The sequence below is a fragment of the Takifugu rubripes genome, chromosome 8, assembly GCF_901000725.2.
Source record: "Takifugu rubripes chromosome 8, fTakRub1.2, whole genome shotgun sequence".
In the NCBI taxonomy this organism is placed as follows: Eukaryota; Metazoa; Chordata; class Actinopteri; order Tetraodontiformes; family Tetraodontidae; genus Takifugu; species Takifugu rubripes.
In genome coordinates, this window is record NC_042292.1 from 2,581,672 (window position 1) to 2,604,400 (window position 22,729).

A 22,729-nucleotide genomic window follows, 5' to 3' on the forward strand; every position below is an offset into this window, starting at 1 on the left:
AGGTTTATGTGTTTCATACACACCCAAGGACGGGCTGGGATCATTACCACATACTACTCTGTCATTGTCACCTCACACTCGTTAACCTCAGCCAGGGTCACACACATACCGTACACGCACCCACGCGAGCATCCAATTTGCATTGTTATTATTACATTTTCTGCATGCTCACAAACACACCAGCCACATTCCTCCAAATTGAATTTACAGATACACACATGCATCAAATTTACATGTATCAGCCTACACAGTTACATGTAAATTATTCAGCTGCGAGCACGTAACACACAGTTTTTGCAATCTCTTTCATCGATGCTAAACAATCCAACAAGCCCCTAATGAACAGGAAGCTGGTGCACAAACTCTTCATAGATACAGGCCATCTCTGCACATCTATGAACCAGAAAACTGCAGTACAACCAATTTCATGATTCAACACTTTATGCAGAAGAGCTCGTACATTTTAGCATCCCACTGAAAGAACTATAAACATTCCACATGCAGGATGAGAGAGAGAGGCAAGGGACAGTGGGACAGATGCAACAACAAGGAGTGAGAGACAGATGGAGCTCCCATTTTTGGTTCCCTTCTACATTAGCAGAAGCTGGGTTTTTGTAAACTTGGGGCCAAGAATCGCTGGAAAACCAACCATCTGTTACTGTGGCAAACTATTTGTGAGAGCCACGGCGTCATTGTATTACAGTGCTGTCAGAACATCACAGCACTTTAGAAGACTAAGAAAAAAATCGAAATCTCTGTGTGGTTATCTTTAATAGTACACACAAAAACGCCGAAGCAGTCAGCTGAGGAAAGTGGTGCCAAATTTATCTTTTAATTTAGATTGAGGGTTTTTGATAGTGGGGATAACAATTGCCATAGTTAATGCAAGAGTGGCAGCCTGGAAAATGGAATAGTCTGAATTCAATGATGCCAGAGATGTGATTGACAGGCCCATACCTGCAATTCTAACATGTACACAACCAGTGAAAGTATGGCAGGCTCTTCAATCTTATTTATGAATGACTAATTCATGTAATAGAAATGGAAATTCTATTCTTTTTTTATGCTTCATTAGGGCACCTGAACATAGATTTACTAATTTAGCGTGGTTATGTCTATTGGATATTTTTTGTACACCGTTACTATACTTTTATTGATGAAACCAAAATGTATTCTCAATATTTGGTGGCACTGCAGATTATTTCTGTCATTTAATAGTATGCAACTATTTTTGAGGTTTTACTATCACAATGAGGCAATAGGTAGCATTTTTCAGACTAACTATTTATTCGCTTAATACCAAAGAAATCTAAGGCAGTGAACAGCTAATAAATGTTAAAGGAAGGTCTCATATATCCGGTTACATTTAAATCTGGACAACTGTAAAATTGAGGGAAGTGGAGGACTCTTCTCTTTTTAGCTCCGTCTGTGATAGCAGATATAATCCCATCACAATATCAGGCTGTCAAACTAAGCGTTGAGTTTTAAGCCTTGTCTCCATTACTGCTGCTGTACCCACCTTGAGAAAGATTCATCCACACCTGCGCAGACTCTTACCTGAAGTCAACTTGGTTCATTTTGGCTCGCGGGCCGTCTGTGTGCAGCGGATTCAGATCTCCTCGTCGTCCATTGGTGGGTTCCTGTAAACAAAAACAAAAGAGATCTATTCAGTCAAAAGATGACAACGGCTAAAGAATCAAAGGAATTCTGTCTATATCACAGCAGTCAGTGCTGAGGTCAGCTGCTAGCTAACCAAATAATCTACTGCTGCAATCAATCACCTGCAGACAGTGAAGACGGAATGACCGCCGAACGCCAAGCTCGCAACCATGCGCTGCTGTCCTTCCTTCACTCTATGTACATATCTGTCTCCCTCTCCCTCCCCCAACCTCCATCCCTGAACTGTGCAAGGCACAGCTCTATTTTTAAAATGGCACAAAAAAATCAACAACCCCAAGAAGAAAGGAAGAAAAAGGAAGAACGGGATAGAACTGTTGCGTTCAAATGCTACGAGATCCTCAAACACTCTCAAGGAACAAGAGAGAAATAGGCCCACATCGCTGCAAACAAGAAGGGTGCAATTAGGTCCTTCTGCCTTGTCACTTCCATTGTGTTACCCGTGGTGATGGCTGAAAAGCCTCCGCCCACCAGCTTGCTCCCTCGCATCCCCCCCACCACCACAACACCCTACTCCCAAGCGGACCCTGTCAGACAAACATTAATGCTATATAATTAATGCTATATAAAATGTGTGCGTCCATGCATACGTTTCCTCTGAAAATCATTAACAATCGTTCAGGCTCCTGAGAAGAAAATGTAAAAAATATAAATATACAATTGTTAGCACACATACACACACACATATATATTTATAAGAACACACACACTTTGCCAGTACAAATAGTGACCCATTTCTGTGTGCAGTTGGAGATTAACCCACAATAGATAGCATGTGTGTGCGGGGGTAGAAAGACAAGCTGGTAGCTCTATTGTTGATGTGCATCTTCCTGCAACGCCATTAGCTGACGCGCCCACACAGATGACAAGTGCACATCAACAAAACCTTTAGGAATATGAATGCGGCAAGAGCACACGGGGACATGTGCACACTCATCATAAACACGTTCAAAGTTGTTATACAGTTGTTATACCCATGTGTAGTGGGACAGTGTCATGGAAACCCTTATGAGTTTCTTAATAAATAAGTTGCATAAGACATCGCCTGTGGGTATGTGTGAGGCAGACACACACACACACACACACACACACAAACAAAAACTCGTTTATTTCTGTGATATTCAGAGATGTCTCTGTAATGCCCAGCGTGAATCTAATCCCAGATTGAGAGCGCTTTATTAATCTCCATAATCAAACAGTAGTTCACCACTGATGGAACCCTGCTGGTGACCAGGCAGACAGCTTTCCTCTGCTCATAAGGAATGACCATTAGCACCAGCTTGATTCCTTTAAGTGAGCTGGATTTAATCCAGTAGATCAGCAATGCCAAACTGGTATATCTGTCATTATTTGTTGTGATTTGTTTTTTCTTGACCACTATCTCTTTTGGGGTCATGGGGAGGGTGCTGAAGCCCATCCCAGCTGCATATGGATGAAGGCAGGTTACACCCCTGAGTCACCAGCTCATTATAGGGCCCTCTGTGAGCATTTGGGTTTGGTACCTTGCTAAAGGGTACCTCAACAGTGCTCTGAAGGTGTTATGGCATCTCCTGCCACTTCTAGAACTACTTCCATATTTTTCCCATACTATGGCTTGGACCCAGAGCCTGCCACTTCTCAAAGTGCACCAAAAGCCTTGCAGCTGAGTTTGATGATACGGTTTAGATGTTTCTGTCATGTGGAACCAGAGCAGAAACGAACATAAAAGCTTGTCAATAAGTTAAAATAAAAGCAGCAAAAAAGCTTCTCCTCGACACCAAGAGAGATTCGTTTTCTCAGTAACACAGCAGTTCCTAAAATTATGAGATTGTTTAACACTTGATATTCATGTTAACACACTTACAGTGACACTCATTTCAATCTAAAAAAGGGATAATAACTCTATTTTGCCTGCCACTTCTGTCACCATTGACACAATGACTCCTATACAAAGGATCAAACATATTAAAATTGGTGCTGTCAAAACGTTAAAATGTTAAATCAGATCAATCAAGTTTGCTGTGCATTAGCTGCAATGAATCACTATTAAATAGTCTTTTTAATCTATAAAAACTATCATGTTCCATTTTGCCTGAGCAAAACTATTGAAGAAAGAAGGGAGGGTCACAAGTTATTCTGATCTGAAGTTCATGATACTCCATGTCGGTCCACTGTTCTGTCTTGGCTTTTGTTATTTGTACATTGAGAGAACCAAGTTGATGTTTAGTATCTTTTATCGGGTGCTTCTGCTGTCCAAAGAAATGAACACATAGAAACCCCACCAGCGCCATGCCGACGTCCCCATCCCTATCGGAGAGGGCTCGTTTAGGTGTCCGAACAGATTTTCCAGTAAAATACCTTACATAGGTTTGATCAAATCTGTCTGCATGATTTCTGCCATTATGTCGTTTTCAGAGCATAATTTGACAGCGTTGCGGAAAATACTGAGTATTACCATTCAGAATTCCTTCATCCGTGTCACTATGCATACAAATTTCAAAGAATCAAATCCTGAGCAGTCAGAGGCCCATCAGAGAAGAAAGAGCCACGTTTAAAACTGCCTGCTCCTGTGCAAGTGAAAGTCTTACTCCAAGTTTCAGCCATCAAGCCAGGGTAACGTGCACATCTCTGCAGGTGCTTTCCAGACATCACCTGGCTTTGACCAGGCTGAGGTTTTCATGGAGTGGATGGTCACTATTCTGGAGGAACGGGCCTCCGACAAATCAATGGACAGAATTATCACAACCGTCAACCAACTCGCTCTCCTTCAACCGCTCCATGTCATGCACACGTCTTGGCAGAGAACGTCCATCAGCTCGTCATTGACGGGATCAAGAAGCTAAATAGCTTTCACTATAGAACAGTCCGCTGACAACTGATATTCCCCACGTATATTAGTGCGTGGAAATGAATAAAGGTGAGACATTAACAGAAGTTTCTCAATTAAAAGGTGCTGTATGACATGAAGTCCATTTAGTTATAGTAGTGCTGACACAGCAGCAGGCCAACCCAGTCGATAAGGCATTTAGTATCAATGTCTATGCTGCTGCCTGTCACTGCTGGATCAAGTGCCCCTTTCCAACCCGTGGTACCTCTTCTTGGACAATCTGTCCCACATGTATTGCTAGAGACGTTGAGGGTCATTCTCTACTGCTGATGGGTTAACTATGAATAATCATAATCATCATGATGGAGTAATTCCCATTCACACATTAACTTTGACAGCCCTAATTAAATATTCGTATGTAAACTGTTTTGAATAGATATGAAAAGGGTGACCACCGTGGTGTTCTGTTTTCTGCGTTTGTTAAAAACAGCGATTTTATTTTATTTCATTTAACGAAAGCCTTTCATATATTTATTATGCCGGTGTGACAATTCCTTCTTTACATGTCTGTACGCGTGCTTTTAAGGTGAGAAATGGGACCCAAGGGGTGTAATGTGTTTAAATATGAACACATCAAAGAACCACAGCATCAGTAACATTTTGAAACCTTTTGGATTCTTCCCCAGTTTACATCAAATGACTTTTGTGGCCAAATTCTGTCATCTCTCATCATCAGCGCATTTCGACTGATGTAATATCCTTAAGGAATGTAAACACGGCGAGATAACATGAGACTCGTTGCAGAAGAATCAGCAAGGTTCAGTGGAGCCAGGTGTTGACGCGTGTTGCATCAGTCAACCCTTGGGTGCTGACAATCAGCCCAAGAGTTTGAGGTGCTACGAAGAGCAAGATAGAAAGAAGTGAAGTGAACGGCTGAAGTGGAAAAGCAGAAGAAGCCATTGATTTGGATATTTAATTGTAAAGTCTCCCCTGAAGTTGTTTTCCCCCCATTCAGCCAGTTTACAAGTCTTAAATGATGTTGCTGCCATTAACCCTCGTGGTTGAGACCACAGGAGATTCAGAGTATAAAAAACTAAAAGTGCCTTCAAGCCTTTCAGCCATGGATGCTACTGGCCACAAGTGAGGAGAAAAAAGCTAAATCAAAACGTCATGTGATATGTAAGCCAGGGAATTTTCATGCATATTCATTTTACAGGCTGCGACAGATGGATGTGATGAGAAGTGTAAACTAAATCGTCAAGAAGCAGCTGCACTAAAGAAGATGAACCTAGCAAATTAAAAGTGCTAGAGCATCTCAGGTGGAGAAGACTGGCTGGAAACAATGTGGGCAGTGTGACCTGTTAAAAAGGTCAGGTGCCGTTCTGCTTTCAGACTGGATAATTAAACACCTTATCAGATGAGATGTGGTCCAAAAGGAGAAGAAATACAATGGAAAGATGTCTGGCATGTCATGGCCCCTTCCACCACTGCCTTATTTGTTCATTATTTTGTCAAACCACATCTCAATTGGCTTTCAGACAAAGAAAACAGAAGAAGCCATTTGACAGTTTGTTAGAAATACAAAAATCACAAACACTTTTCCCAATAAAAAAACTCTTAATGATGCCAAATGTTATTTATACCCAACAGTATGGTTCATTAAATATATTTATTAGCTTAATTAAAGGCAAAAAGTCACAAGTTAAAAGGCTAAGAGCAAATGTATCTCTTTCATTGACCCTTCTAGCAGGAAAAAAGACTAAAAGAACTGTTTGAATGAGCTACATAAGTGAATCAAAGAGAAAGACAAGTGGATCAACATTGGTCCTCACCACATCAGGCAGCAAAATCAATTCAAGAGGCAGGGGCAAATTTATCACTGTATCAGCCTTAATTACACTTTATCTGGGTTTCAATACCTCCTCCAAGACAATAAAGGACACACACACACACGCAAGAACACACGGTGCTTAAGAGTGTATGCTTAAGTTAGTACATCAAGATAAGGGGAGGTCTGTGGTGGATGAGTCCAGGATGAAGTGATGGTGTATTGATCTAAAAAAGTCCATCAGGTCCAGACCAGGACATAAAGTGGCCAAAAGCATTGATGTCCTACTATGCTCACACATGCACAAGCCCATACACACACACACACAACCACAGCAGCCATGTTCTTGGTTCTAAAAGTTCATTATTGATTCACCTGGCAGCTACATCAAAGGTGACGTACTTACCGCAACATATAATGAATCTATTTTTAAACAAGGAATTGAAAACTCCTGTCATTAAGTTTACATGAGCACCAATTCCATTCACCACTGTCATCTGTGCATTAGTTCTGAATGTTGAGTACATGTGTAGAAATATCGTCTGAAATTATGGGTGTTACGATACTTTTGTTCACATTTCTGCATTAACAGCAGTAAATTAGTATTTCTTTACAGCCGGATCAGCTTCTCAACAGTCCCTGAATATCCCATTTCCACTGCAGGAACTTAAGGATAATTTAGGTGTGAGACTCTACTGCACACTCCCTAGCAGCCATTTAAAAGAACTAAACTGAGAACCTTTCCTGAAAACTCCTGGGAGATGCACAAGGATTAGTTGGCACCTACATGTTGTTCTGTGGAACCCAGCAGAAGAGGAGCACTAACCTAGCAGACACCGTTTTACCACGATGTACATTAAGCACCTTGTACATGGATGAGCACAACACGTTTACTTAATATTGATGAACTGGGGTGAATTTGTTGGGGGGGGATGGTGGGAACCTTTGTTGTATAAGTTTCAACCTCAGGAGGGAGAATCTTGGCGAACATTTCCGTGCCCTAGTGTCGTAAAACTAGGGCAAAGCGAAACACCTCCAGAACAGCATCGCATCCTTCTTAAAAAAAAAACCTGCATAAAAAAAGCCAATATTTACAGAAAATTACAGCACAAAGGTCAAAGTGGCGGTAAATGCCCGAACAAAAATGCATGTGGGCCAAACTCCACACTTAATGGACCAGTAGGAAGTCATATTCTCTTGGAATACCACAGCCCCTCAGCTACTTTATTTTTTACCTCCTCCTTCGTTGCTGTTTTCTTTAATATTTTTGCTTTTGGCAGTTCCCACTGGGGAGTGTCATCATTTCTGCCGATACTATTTACCAGGCTAGCTCGCTGTGAAAACATGCATGTTACCAACATGTTTAATAGAAAATCCTGTCATACACATGTTTAATAGGGACACGTTGTTAGCTGTCAGATTATATATGATTTATTCCAGGACAGATGGACTGTAAATGGCTACATGCCCATAATTAATATCTGACTCACTTAGCGATACTGACAGTCCTTGAAATGAGCGCAAAATCTGCTTTAAAATGTTTAATATGCAGAAAACATTGATATTCAAACTACTAGCAGCAGAGAAACTAGCATTACATACTACATGGAGAGGAGGCACCAGGACATAAGAAATGTTCTTCAACAACCCAGTCGGTGTGTCCAGGCTGTGCAGTTTGAAGGGGATCAGCCCTGACATTTTTCAGACGGCAAATATGGGCTCTGTCATCATGTTTACTGGCTGCCTGCTGATGCCAGAGTTGTGCTTAATCACTGCGATGTTGAACAGGATGGGGGGAACAACAGGACTCTCTCCCCCTCACTCGCTACCTGAGTCCCCCTAATGCAGGCATCACGAGTGTGACCTCACGTGGCCTTCTTACTCAGAACCACAAACAGTACAGTGACTGAGAGCAAACAATGTCCTTCATAATGGCAACCCTGTCTGGAAGAGGAGAGGATTTGAAAGCACAGCCTGGGGCGTGAGCTGGGCCACAGCGGGAACACTCTCTTGGCCCGTCTGTATGCAACCAGGGACTGGCACATGACATCATGGGAAATGGAATATGTTCCTGTCTGTTATCAAACCAGACACTGGACAATTTGTATGTTTGTTCCTGAAACAGTATTCTCCCTCTTTTTCCTTCTATTTAGTGCCTTTATACATGGAATCTGAGAAAATTTATCTTCTTTTGAAATAAAAGATACACAAACATGGATATCAAAACAGATTTCTACAAAGCAATACCACTCTTTTTTTTTTACCCTTCTGGCAAACATCAAAATTTAGCTAAGTGTGCTTACGGGCTCCAGAGAGGCGCTGCCATTCTCCTCCGGTGTAGAGGTCGCTGCTGTCTGAAGTGGAGGGACCAGGGCTGAATCACTGCTGCTCCTCACTAACAGAGGTGTGTCTGAGTGGACATGAAGACAGGTATATAATCCGTCAGTTTCAGAGGTTCTGTATAAAGTAGAAAATGCAGATATTTAATTATTCTTATATGATGCTGTCATGATTCATTTAGAGCGAAGCCTTTATAGTCCAGAGTGGGTGATTATGGGTATATGGGTGGCATCACAACCCGTGTAGGGTTCATTCTTTTATTATTCTGTTTCAACGCAAAATCAGAAAATCAAAAACAATGTTTTGGTTTTTCTGTTTTAAAAAGGAACAAAAAATGGAAAAAAAAAAACAGATCTCCAAAGGTAAAGCCAAACCAATTTTTTGATTTCCTAATTTTGTTTTGAAATGGAATAATGAATGAACAACCATATACGGGTTCATTAAAACATGGCAATGCAACCATTCGGGTTTCAAATCCATTTAAAACAAAACCTTTCCAAACCCTTTTGTCAGTACAAACACAGTGTCATGGACTGGAAGCACCTCAGGGTAGCACACCAGTTTATTTTTTTTACTTTGTACAATCAGAAAACATCTGTAAAACAACAGCAATATAAAAAAGAGCATCTGTTTCTGGCCAAATGATCACTTTAAAAAAGAATACAGCAAAGGAGAAATAATGGGGGCAGAGATTATTTCAAACATAACTGAATACATTTGCCCTTGAATGGTGAAAAAAGGGTTTTCTTAAAAGCTGTTTTTTTAATCTATTTGTACCAAAGCCTAACTCTAACACACAGACTGAACAAAATCTGAAAGATGATACTCTGGCCTGTGTAAATTGCAATCAAACCATTTAATAGAATCTATTCTCAAACTTCAAGCAATGCGCTCAATATTAAAGCAAAAGGGAGAAGTCTGATACATGCAGGTGTAGTCGCTGGAGCAGGGCGTTTCAAACTTAAATCAGTGGAAAGAGAAAAGGTAAATATGTATGGAAGAGAGGAAAATAATATGTGATAAGAACAAACAAGAAGGAGCGAGCTGGGAGACAGTGACAGAGATGGAGGGAGGGAGGGAGGCAGCACCAGAAAAAAGACCCAGAAAGAGATTGGAAACAAAACTCTGTTCTTTCCTGTAATCAATCTCCCTTTGGAGGGTCAGTGACAGGGTCCTCGTTTAACGTGGTCAGAATAGAGAGAGCACGGGATGACAACAATTAGGGGAGAAACGGGTGGTCAAGAGGTCTCACTTTGAGATAAATAGGGTCATTCTGACCACAACTGTCACGTGTAAACCTAGCATGATGCAACTGCGCTTTAATCATGACGTTACAGCATGTCTGATGTCTGGCCTTTAGATATACACACATTTCCTTTTTTGGATTAAATTTGAACACAAGTTCATTTTCTTTGGCTTAAATTCATCATATTTAAAAAAAAATTACATTTACAATGAAGAGAGTTAATTGGCTGTTTTAAAACTGATTTTATTTTAAATAGTTATTTTAGATCTCACTATTCATCAGTTTTGTATGATTTAAAAAATGGCTAAAGTAAAGCAGCTATTTTTGAATGACATTGATCAATCTTTTGTAATTGTGTCCTCAAACACGACAAAAAATGTTGGCACATGTGCACCTCTACTCTTAATGGCAACAATTATAACAGGAAGCATCAACACAAATTCAAATTATAAATGCCCAAATCTGGCATCACAGTTAAGTTGTTTCCAAATAGAAAAGGAGAATATGAAACCAGTCCAAAAGTGCACTGCCCACACAGTGTTAACGTGTGAGCTGAAAATTTACTCCAGGCAAGAGCTCTATGAATATATATTTTGTTTAGGGTGATAATGTTTGGAAAATTTGACACCAACACCGTGAAACACTCAGTCAGACAAGTCTTAGATTTGCACTGACTTTAAACAAAGAGTTTGCAAAGTAACTTTATTTTGAACAAAGACTTTCTATTTTAACTTTAAGACAGTCTTGAGTTGCTAACGAGGCCTCTTTGAACCATATCCTGATCAGTGAAATCTATATCACTCCCTCAGAATCTGAAACCCTTAGCTATTTTTAAGTAACAATGAAACCAAAAGTACTTCCAGACCTGAACACATCTCCCACAGACCCTGATGTAAATATAAATCACTGTCTCTGTCTGGAAGGAGCCGTTAAAGGTCACAACACCCCAAGTAGGTGTGTCTCAGCCCTTGATGCGGTTAGCATGTTAGCATGGAGCAAGAACTGACTTTCTTCCAAAGTGGCTATGGATTCTGAAACTGATATAGACTGCATCATATATAACCTATATAATCAATGAAATAAATTTGTAAAGTGGCTAAGGCCACTCCATGGTCACCCTCAGGGTCTATTGCCCAATAGACATCATAAATCCTCCTCCAATATCCATTGGAGTCAAATCTGCCTCCATCAATCCTCCTATACCTCTCAAGTAGCCAGGCCATAGGAAGGAACCTGAAAGTCACTGGTTCCACCCCCTGGTTCACTCTGAACTAATAGGAGTGAAGCTGTGTCACAAAGGTTCTCATATGCTGATAAGGGTAACAGTTGGAACATTCATAGGTCAGTTGACTGATCCAGGTGTGGAGCAGGAGCCATTATAAATAATGTGTATATAATATGGACATATAATTTATGGATGAATTTGGAAATATTCCCACCAGTGTCCTGAGAAGATTTTCCACTGTTTTTAGTCAAATTAAACCATTGGAAGTTTTTTATATTTGCATAACTGTAGCACAGTTAGGTCCTTCTTGATCACAAAACTAGAGTTGGGTTAATGCCTTTCAAAAGTAACAGGTCTCATTATGCGTCTGTGTAGTTTACGGGGGCATCAGTGTTGCATGGTCGGCGACCGCCACAGACGCCCCCTGCCAAAAGTTATAGCTACACAGAGGGACTGCAGACCAGGGGAGCTACGAGTGGTTCGCAACACTACAAAATTTCCGGGTGATGCTTTTCCGACATCATATTGTGTCGTAACTTTTACACTGGGGAACAATTTGAAAAAAAAAATTCTATTGAGTTAGATTTTTATGCTGTTTGAAACTAAAATTGAAATGCCAAAACCAAAATCGCGGTCAGTTTTTTACTAGCATTTTTTCCCTCCACAGCTCGCCCTCCAGATAAGCACAATTCCACTGATTAGCTGCTGTGAGACTTGCCAGCTAATTACAACTGGACTCATCTACAGCGACCAGGCAACTTGTTGGTGCAGTTACAATAGAGACGGTGTGTGCAGCTATCAATATAGGGGACCCTTTGAACTACCTATAGGGGATCCTATAGTTCAAAAAGTTGATGTGATAGAGGAAAACTGAGATCAGTTTTAGATTCCGGAGCTAAAAATTAGTTAAAAGCAGCCGTCAGACCCAACTCCAAATCATTTTGTCCAGGGTTATCCAAAGCCCTTTGCCATCAATGTAAAGTAAACAAAGACACTGGTCATATATACATATATAGACCCATATATAGAGCCAACAACGAATGGAATATCTCATCGTGTCTTTTCTGATAGCTATCTGTGTGCTTCTTTCTACCCAAGTGTACACCAGGTGCGACTCCCTTCTGATCCGACTCATTCCCAGCCCCGCCCTTCCTGAATCCCCCGAAACAATGTGCATGACTTCTATTTTTCCTGGATGTCGGAGCATAATAAAACATCCGGAAATGTTTCTAAATAAAAAAAAATCGTGTGCTTAGGGTGGATCCATTTCAACTGTGCCTAAAGGGTCCGGCACTTTCAAAATATATTTGTATGAAAAAATAAATCTACAATAAATAATCTGTCAATTCAACATTAGACTGGAAATAGTGGAATTACAAATATTAAAGGCACACAAATCCAAAAGACAAAAATATGTAGCCTTCCATTCCTCTGACTGGAGAAGATTTATTCTATTGAGGTTTACTTTATACACTACAAAGCAGTAATACCACACAATCGACCAGGAATTCCTTCACCCCTTCCTGCAGGTCATCCCTGAAGATAGCCAGTGCATTTTGTCGGAGGATGGAGCAGACATACAGCAAAGCAATCGCATCCAGTGTATTAACGGCGTCAAAGTGATGAAACGTCAGCGTAGCTCAGCAGACCAGTTACTTGAATGTGATTGATTATTGTCGAAAATACCTATTTGGAAAACCTGCCTCTGTTGGATGTTATCTTATTCCTGGAGTGAAATTTTATATATTTTTTATCGCTATTCTATTCTATCTTTAAAATGATACCCATTATCATCATCATTGATATATATATATATATATATATATATATATATTTCTTACATAGATAAAAATAAAGAAAGCATTTGTCTTGTCGTAAAGGCTTAGGCTGATTGTTTTATAGAGTTACGTTATAACTCTTCTGTACATTAGAAGCACCCCCTGCAGATGCTATATAGCTTCATCAAATAGACTCTATAGACTGCTATATAGACCCCGCTGTATTAATGAGGAACTACAGTTAACTGAGGGTTATTTGACATGACAAAATATTGCACCGCGTGAGTTTGCAGTGCCTTGTCCCTAATGTGTGCTCTACTGTTTGCTTTTGAGTTTGTATGTGCAAGCATGCGCACATTTTTGCAAGTGTGAATGTGTGTGTTTGTCACAAATGCTGGGCTTCTGTGTGTGTTTATATTCTGGTGAGCCGAGTGTGTGTTTTCCTGCTGCGGGCCAAGGTGGCCTTGTTTCTCTCTGGATCAATAAAGCAGTCCGGTTCAGGCTGCTCATGGGATGATGTGATAAGGACTTTTTTTTCTGCACGTGTGGGTCCGTGTAGCAGCAGATCAATGTGGGTCTAATCATCCCACTGGGGCAGTGTAAAGTCCAATCACCCTGTTCAAACAAACAGCCTCACCTGACACACAAACATTTGGATGCCTGACTGATTACTGAAATACTTCCCACCCTGTCCACCACCACTGACATTGCTAACCTGGACCTTAATACTACCATCTATAAGGGCAACAACTAGCCAGGTTGGAATGGTCGGTTATTATTCCAAAGGTTGGAAATACAGATTAACCCAAACGGTTTTGTCTTGTTTCGCTATATCTTTACAAGGAAAACTGTAATTAATTAACATGTATATAACCTGCCACTAAAGGAAAAGAACAATTCCGTCCACATTCCAGATGTGATGCAATAGCCAGGTAACAACCGATCGTATTGCAATGGGTGGGCACGCACATTTATGTACACAGAAATTACACACAAAAGCCCCCCCCCCACCCATCCCCTTTAGTCTGTTCAGCTGTTTAAGCTGCATGCTGTGGGTCCTTTGTTATATTGTGCATGATGTGCATGCAGTCCATGCTTGTCTGGATGACAAAAGCTGCCTTAATGGCATGAGTCTGGTTCTATAGGAGGGTCGTCACAGGGTCAATTCATAACTAAGTTAGTCAAGGTTCAACAGGGCTAGTGGGTGGGGGCAGGAAGAGGTCCCACTGGGTAAAAACCATGTGGCAGGGAGCTGGAATAGGTCCATTCATGCCTGGCTGGGTCCTGGGCATGTTAACAGTCAACAGTGCTAATCTAGCTAGAGCTGGAAGCCATGCAGACACTGGGAGGATGGAGGCTGAAAAATGTCTGCGTTGTTGGGGGGTGATAGGTCTAGGTCCAAAGGGCCTGGTGGCAAGCTGGACGACAGGTGGTTAAAGCTGAATAATAAAGTAAGGAAAGCAGGGCACGGGGGCAAAGGACAGGAGTGTCTATATGCATCCATGCCCGGCGTCACCCGTGGATGCATATAGACACAAATATTAATCATTTATATTATCGCAGGGTACAAAAAGGACACAAAGAATGACATTTACAAATCACACTAAATGTTTTGTACAGAGGATATATAATAAAATACTGTAGTAAAGTTTCATGACTTGGTTTTTCTTCATTAAACTAAATTAAACGCAATTTTCTTTCCAAATCTGACCAAAACAGCAACAACATTTATATAAAAAAACAAATACACAATAAAGATGATAAACACATACTGCCATTTGTAGAAATAGCAGTATTGCTATTTCATAAGTCTATTTTCAGTGCACCTCAGCCAACAATCCCAGCTGCTATTTGTGGTGTTATTGTTTTTCTTCTAATGTTAACCACTGACCAGACATAAAAACATGACGAACATGAGGCTGCATGTTGTTATCTTCATCTTGTGACATTCCTCCTTTAACCAGGATCATTTGTTTAAATCTCTAACACTATGTGGAGATCAGAATTAGAACCTCCATGTCAACCTGACGGGATCTTTTGTGCCTTATATCTTTAAATAAATATGGATACTCACCATCAGTCATATAAATACATATTTTTTCCATTGTTGCATTACTAAATCAGTAATATTAAACCATCATTTATCACTGCAAATACTTCACCACCCGGATAAAATACGCAAATTTAAAGGAAGGAAATGGACACAAAAGGAAACAGTTAAACAAAGTAGTGGTGGCTTTTTGACCCATGGATTTTAAACGTTTCTGAGGTCACAGAGTAAGCGACAGTAAATTACTAGGTGCAACCTGAAGGAAGCAAAAAGAGAAAAGAAAAAGGGGAACACCAATGTCTAGTCAGACTTTCTTAATTAGCTCTTGCAGTTAATTAATCTGAATAACTGTTTAGTACGACCTCATTTCCATTCAGCTTATTCCATAAGACATCCTTGATCAGGGTTTTCTCGTTTTATAACAAGCTCATTTGTCATCACATGCAGCTACACTGAACAGAGGTGATGTCTGGCTGCATAATAACTTAACTCTAATTACATGACAACGTGTACTGCAGGAGCCGGTGATTCCAAAGGCAGGCCTGGAAGTTCTTGGTTGAGAGTTGTGCTACCTTGAAAGCATCACAGTGGGAAAACAACTTTCACAGCAGAATAAAAACAGGAAAAACGAAAACTGTCGGAGTGGTCCCATGCAGCGGGAACAATCTGTGAAAACATACCGTTGCTTGTAGTTTAAAAAGTGCCTATAGAAGATGTCCAGTTCTCAGTCTCAGCAATGGGAGAAAACCAGAAAGAAAGATGTGAGAGGGAAAACTGTGTACACTGTAGAACTGATCAAATAATTTCACCCAAAGCATGCTCCAACAAATCTGAGCCTAAATCTAACAGCTCCGCTTAATTTTCCGAATTTATGGAAGTAATATTGTCTGATTTTTACCTGTCCTGATTAAGAAAGCCATGTTTTTTTCACGTCACGTTACAGCAGAACAGAAATATAGAACAATTCTCACATACTGGCTTTCAGAATGGCTTCGTTGACTTCAATCTCTCCTTTGATGGACTCTTTGTTGTCCAGGTCAGGAAAGTAGTAGAGGGGCTCGGGACTGGTTGAACTGGAGCAACCGTTGAACATGCTTTCACTAGGACTGGCTGTTGGAACTGCATGGACTTCATCAAAAATGGCAACCAGCTGCAAGACACAAAAAACATTTAAGGAGTGAAATGAAGATTTTGAAACACAGCAGGCAAAAATGACTGGTTGTTGCATTAGTGCTTGGCTCGTATTGAGGGTTTGGCGTGTTTCATCGTGCCAGTCGTTCTGCAACTCGCTCCTTTTAGCCATGTGTCTATGTGCAGGTGAGGAACTAAACTATTTCTACAGAGATAAACCACTTCAACCAAACAGCTCAGCGGCCCCGCTGCCGAAGACACGCACAAGAAGAAGAGGTGTGCGCGTACGAAATCAGTGGTCAAATGAGATCTGACAACAGAATGAGAAGCTGTCAAACACAATGACACGGCTGCTGTAATGAGATGAGGCCAGACACATGAATGGGGGGTGGAGGGCAGAGGGACGACAAACAATCCTAATTGAGACAGGGATATGATGGCAGAGCGAAGGTAGGTGTGTGTGTGTGTGTGTGCTTTGTTAAATGAGTGCGTGGTGGCGTGACGCTCTCATTAGAAGATGCAAGCACAGGAAATGACCACTTAATGAAAAACAACAAAAGTGATACAAGGGATGGTTATAAAGAACAGATGAGTGCAGATCATCAATTAACAGCAAGGAGTGTGTGACTGTGTGTGTGTGTGTGTGTGTGTAAACAATGGACACAGGGAGGTAAGGAAATATGCAATATTCATCACACCGAGACACCACCTCTCACCTCAAACCTTCATGATTCAATATCCTCATCTCACCTGTCTGATGTCATAAAAGTAGATGGGTGTGTGTCTGTGTGTGTTTGTGTCTGCTTATTCCAGACAGTGATGGAAAGAACAGATGAGAGACTGAGGAGCTGGCGGATGAAGAAAGGCCCGAACACCAAGAAAACAATCTGATTGTGGAGCTTGATGGATGCTATTGGAGCTTTCTATTCTTTATCTGCCTTCCTTTTCCTCTCCTTATCGTCCTTCCTCCCAAGCCTCCGTCTATTTCTAAGTCTCTGACGGCATCAATCAGAGTGGAAGTCTGCATGCACGCACATGCACTTGAGATGGCTTCAAACGTGATTTATTTGTTCGAAACAACAGCTTGCTTTAATGTGCGGAGGGCTTGTGACGATGAGCTTCTTCCCGACACGGTCGGGGGACTGATACTGATGATGGCCACCCTGCTGCTTCCACTCATCACTCAAATAGGAAGTATCAAAACCATCCATCAGGAATTGCAGCTCCGGAATAAGCTTAAGAATAACAGCTACATCTTTGCAACCCTAATTAGATTATGATAATATTATAATGTTTCAAATAATGATACCATCAGTTGGAAACAAGCCAACATTCATATAAATTACTGTGAAGAGTCAAACACAAATTCTAGGCACTGTGGATTCCAATTCAACAGTTCATTTGATTGCAGCTATTTTAATTTTAAGGTCTGAGGAAATAATCAGAGATTTTTTTGCCTGGGTGCTTGGCAGTATTCCTATTTAAAATGTGTCTGGAACTTCTCAAAATGTTTTCATGTTTCCAGTTAAGATTAGTTCATAATAGAAGACAATGCCACTGAAAAATAGACTAAAGTTGTTAGACTAAAGTTAAATAAGTTAATGTTTTCTGCTTCTCTAAACATTCTCAAACTAATGTTGATATATAGGCATAGTAGATTATAAAATTACATGCAAATGTCTCAATAACATTGATTTATAGTCAAAATGACTCATCCAGGGGTGTACCCTTGACACCCTCCAAAGAAATTCTAATAAAGATTAAAATGTTAATAATTGTTGTGGAAGCATGTAGTAGCTGTAGTAAAAACTGGTTTTGTGCAAGGACATGTTATGGCACAATGGAGTATAGGCAATGAAACTGGAAACTTGCTAAAAAAAATAAGAAATTAAATAAGAAATTAGCTTTAAAAGCCATCTTTCAGCTGTAGTGGCAGGATCTTTAGGTGGATCCCCAGGTCCTGGCATTAAAACCCTAAATGTTTCAGAGTTTTTATTTCATGCAGTTCCCTCTCAGTCCCTCCTGACTGCGATTAGTATTCCACAGAACCAATCACCTTATTTTCCCAGCAGTGTCTGGAGGTAGATATTGATATGGACCTGGGGATTGTGCATGTCACCGCTGCTGAATAATGCCACCTCTTTTTCTAAGTCCCATAACACATGAATGCAGACACACCCAAAGTGCATGAAAGGCGTGTATACAATAGCATGCATCGAGCAGAGACAGAGAACGCCATGTGGGCCTGCAGGCACACTCCCCTGAGCTCAGGATTCTAAACATACTCCAACAAACACCACCTCTTCAGAGAGAAGTTGCCACCAAAAAAAAGGTCACACACTAATATCTCGTCAACTTGGTGGGTCATTTTATCCGCCTGACTCTGATGACCCCATCACTCTGGAACGGGGTAAATCTGGACTCCTATAATTTGATTTCACCAAACTTTTAAGTGATTGTCGATCACAATCATTCAGGAATACGTTCCCACATTTCGTCCTTAAAGATGTTCTTCAAATTTTAATAATGTTTTGGATAGTTTTAAACCCAATCATAGTAGTTTTTGCCATCGCCTCAAATGTTTTCTCTGCTTGATGCAAAATGGGATTATTCAAGTCAAAACTGGAATCTTTACAAATGAAATCACAGTTATTCTGAAATTTCACTGTACTTCACTCATTACAAATTTGTACTTAATTTAATGGGTTTCACAGGCTATTAAAACCTGTTGTATTAGATTTGAAAAGTTCATGACCACACCCCAAAACTGTCTCCCGACACACAATTCTGGAAGCAGTTTTAATCCATCAACACTCATGTCATTAAAGGGAAAAGCATGACATACATTCCTAACTCTATATTATCCATAGTTCTGAGTTTCAATGGTTTTAAAACCAATTTCTCAGCTGATGTAAACCAGATTGATTCCAAATGTTACCCACTAATAGATGATATTTTAGTATGTAAAGAAAATACTGTCAGCACTGGGCACACACATCTTGTACACACAAGGTTCTTGGACTGTTTAGTGAACTTACACTTAAAAAATACATTACAAAACAACATCTTAAATCAAGGCGTAAACACTTTCTAAAAACTGAGGATGAACAGTGCCACCTTGCTTAGTCCAAAACTACTGCAAGCTGGTTCCACTCAAGCCTCGAGCCTTAACGTCATAGCATCAATAACACACAAACACACACTTCCCTATTTCACTCGCCAGCACTAATCAAACCATTTTTCTTCCTCTTGTTTCTCATTGCTGTCTAGCACTGGTCTGTGTATGTCAGCATGTGTGTGTATGCGTGTGTGTGTGTGTGTGTGTGTGGGGGGGGGGGGGGGGGGTATTGAGATGCTTTGCTTTTGTGTTGTCATTTATCTTACAACGGCCACCCTTTTCTCCATTTTCCTCCTCTCATGCTATTCTTCATTCTCTCTTTGAACAATTGATGCATAATTCAGGAGTCCGCAGCATTGACAGAAGTGTTGTAACCCAGTCCTCGCACACACAACTCTCCTACACAGCAGAAAACACACAGGTTCTGAACAAATGCACTACAGCTATTTAACTTTTCATCCTAAGTCAGAGGGAGCAAAAGTCTTCCATTGTGTGTAAAGCCTTCGTTAGCTTTGGTGCACACATTTTGCCATCAACGTAGCTGCAAGACTTTTAAGAGCAGTTGACAGTCAAATGGTGGTATGCATAAAGAAACACTACCTCTGTGCTTTATATCTTGCTGCTGTGCATCTGGTGTTTCTCTATTCTCTGAATTTTAATCAGCCGAGGTGTGAATCAGCAACAACATCAAGTGATTGTTGGAAGTGACAAATTCTGCTCAAAAGGTAGCAGATGTGATGAACACACAGGTGCTCCATCGCTGCTGGAAGTGTGGCAGAGCATCTACAGACTGAATATAGGTTTGGTTATGCAATTAAACCGATTTAATAACTAGAAAGCTGTTCAGTTATTCAGTTTTTAAACGTATGATCTTGTACAGAGCTGTTGTTCTGCATCCATTGTAACACACTGTAACTCTTCAGATGTGTTAAATTAAACAAGCAAATTGTACTATATTAACCAACATTTCAATACATATTTATCATCTCATGTTTTCCTTTATCAGCAGATCAGTTGTGTGTGGTATGTCACATTTTTACATGACAGAGAATCCATGTATGAAAATGTGCAATGTTATCCACTCAAGTGTGTCACAGCTGGATCCAATCACACAACTTTATCAGTTTTGTTTTATCAATATTAAGCTACTGTACAGATGTAGGCAGTATCTTTGACTATATAGCTTATATATGGATAATTCTCAATAGGCCATTTCTATTCCAACATGAATCTATAAGAGAACACATATGCTGTAAGCCTACACATTTATTGTGTACTTTTTTTTTTTTAAAGTAAAAATAGGCAGTAATGTTCTGGTCAAACCTGTGGAGGGCAAATCTTTAAAACAAATGAAACATATACATCACTCCTTGAACCTTTTAGTGGCTCTTTCCTCCTGTTTGAAGTGATGCCAGCAGTTGCAGAGAGCAGCTCGTACATCCACATCGAACATAACATGTCTTTGATGCCTCTGATACGCTGATCAAAATACCAACGCATTCAAGTAAATTCCTGTCTTTGGATACAGGAGGCTGCAGCATTTCATGTAAATTTAGCAAATATGTCCCAGATCTGACACTGCTAAAAACAGCAACGAGGGGATTTGTGGATGGGGAAAATAGATGTGTTATACAGTCCCAGGAACGAGTGGATTCAGGTCAATTTATGCTCTACTGGGTCAGATTTACCTTGCTGTCATATAATGCTATATAAATTGCTGAAATGTCAGATATTAACAGTCACAGAAATACTAAAAGATGAAGATGGAAGCAAGTTATACATCGATTTTATACATTACCAGGAAATGGAAATGCTGTTCCTTAATTGTAATATCATATCTTTAAATGTAATGGAATAAAGATCTCTTTGTATCTGGCCATTTGTGTTCGCTAAAAAGGAGAAAGAGTCAAGTTTTGCTTTAATACTTCTACAAAGGAGCCGATGAAGAGGGCCTTTTTATTTAAAATTTAAAAAATAAACCAACAAATAATAGTGTTATAGCTATGCAAAAGGACGCTAACTTCAAGCACACCAACATAAATACACACAAGACAAAGGGTTGGAAAAAGTCTCCATTATTACCACTTTATTTTTCAGGATCTCGCTTTCAGTGGGTCGCTGCATCTGTCTCATCAGCCAAAGTGATGGAGCACGCGTGCGCCAATAGGGAGCACCGAGAGCGAGCCACCAACTGTGGTATTGGAGTAGTGGCTATTCACACTGACAAGATGCATTATTATTTATGCACACTCATAAACGGGGAGAGTAAGCTCTCCATAAATCACGTATGCCCGAGGGGCTGAAAGACGGGAGGGGCAGATAGAGTGGAGAGAAGCGAAGAGGCAAGGATGTGAGCGATTACAGCTCCTGGCCTCGAGTTCCTCAGAACAAAAACACAAATATGAAGCTGCTTTGTAACATTTCATGGTGTGCAAAACCTTAGTAGAGGGATGCTTGCACCAGCACCATGTGTGGATGGGACATACTGACATAGACCTCTACACCAACAAATATAGATTCACACAAAAAATGAGCTCACTCATATGTATCTCCAACCTCTGTATGTGGTAGCTGGAGTCTAATCATCAGACCGGCTACTCTCAGTAGCCATCGCACGCCCGGCGGCTCTCTCCTCCGCCTGTCTGAATTAGACAGAGAAATAGAGGGAGTGATTAACTCTGAGCTGCTGCACTGTCACCCACTCATCTGTGGCGTTTTGCTCTCCAGGCTGCTCCTCCCAGGCCCCCAAGATACTGACATTCGTTTCAATTTAAGTTGCTCGCCCACTGCATGAGGTGAAAAGGTTTTTCCTCATTACTTCCGGGTTATGCGGCCTACTGAACGTGAGCAGAAGCGTGCACACGGGGGAACCCACAAGATGATATTATATTAAAGTATGTTAAGGAAGGCTCGTCTTTGTGTCTCGTATTAAGTTTTTTCAATCATTTCTGTTTCTCCCTACCTCCATTTAAAAGTGGGCTCGTACTTGAAATCACTCATATCCTCAGACCTGCTCAGACTTGTAAAGCACTGACATCATGTGGAATTTAATTATTTTCTGCACTTTGTAAAAGTTTTTCAAGCATCAAAAGTACATACCTTAAAATACTAATCACAAACAGTAGTAATTTACCCCATTAGTAGCAGGAAGTGACCTCATTTTTAAAGATGTCTCTTTTCCAATGTTATCCAATGAGAAAACTCCTTTTATTGGAGTTTTCCTGCAATATTGCAAGTGGTCACTAAAACAAAACCAGCATGTGGCTCAAGTCCACCACTGTGTCCAGTGTTTCTGTCTGTGGCTCCTCCTCCCCCCTCTCCATCTGCCTGCCTTCGAGACTTCACAACATAATATCACCATTTTCACACTACCTGTTGCCTTTCTCTTGTGTGGGCTGATCCTTGACTGTTAGTTCAATTTTTGGCTGTTTAAAAATAATATATTGGTAGCGATGACATTCTTTTGTCACACCAGTAGAATAATCTGGTGTGCAAGACGTGCATTTCAAAATAAATGCCCGTACCGTGTC

The 22,729-nt window shown here is 40.5% G+C and overlaps 1 protein-coding gene across 5 annotated transcripts in view; it reads right to left on the reverse strand.

The window, feature by feature from the left end:
- pard3ba (par-3 family cell polarity regulator beta a) overlaps positions 1–22,729 on the reverse strand; it is a 121,298-nt gene that overhangs the window by 84,761 nt on the left and 13,808 nt on the right. For 4 of the 5 annotated variants that reach the window (XM_011606100.2, XM_029840114.1, XM_029840116.1 and 1 more), the window contains exons 3-5: positions 15,926–16,100; positions 8,615–8,721; positions 1,558–1,640 (exon numbers count right to left, since the gene is read on the reverse strand). In XM_011606100.2, the coding sequence (XP_011604402.2) occupies positions 1,558–1,640; positions 8,615–8,721; positions 15,926–16,100 (365 nt within the window). Of the gene's footprint in view, positions 1–1,557; positions 1,641–1,781; positions 2,118–8,614; positions 8,722–15,925; positions 16,101–22,729 lie in introns of those variants that run through there. The other variant, XM_029840118.1, reaches the window with a different exon arrangement.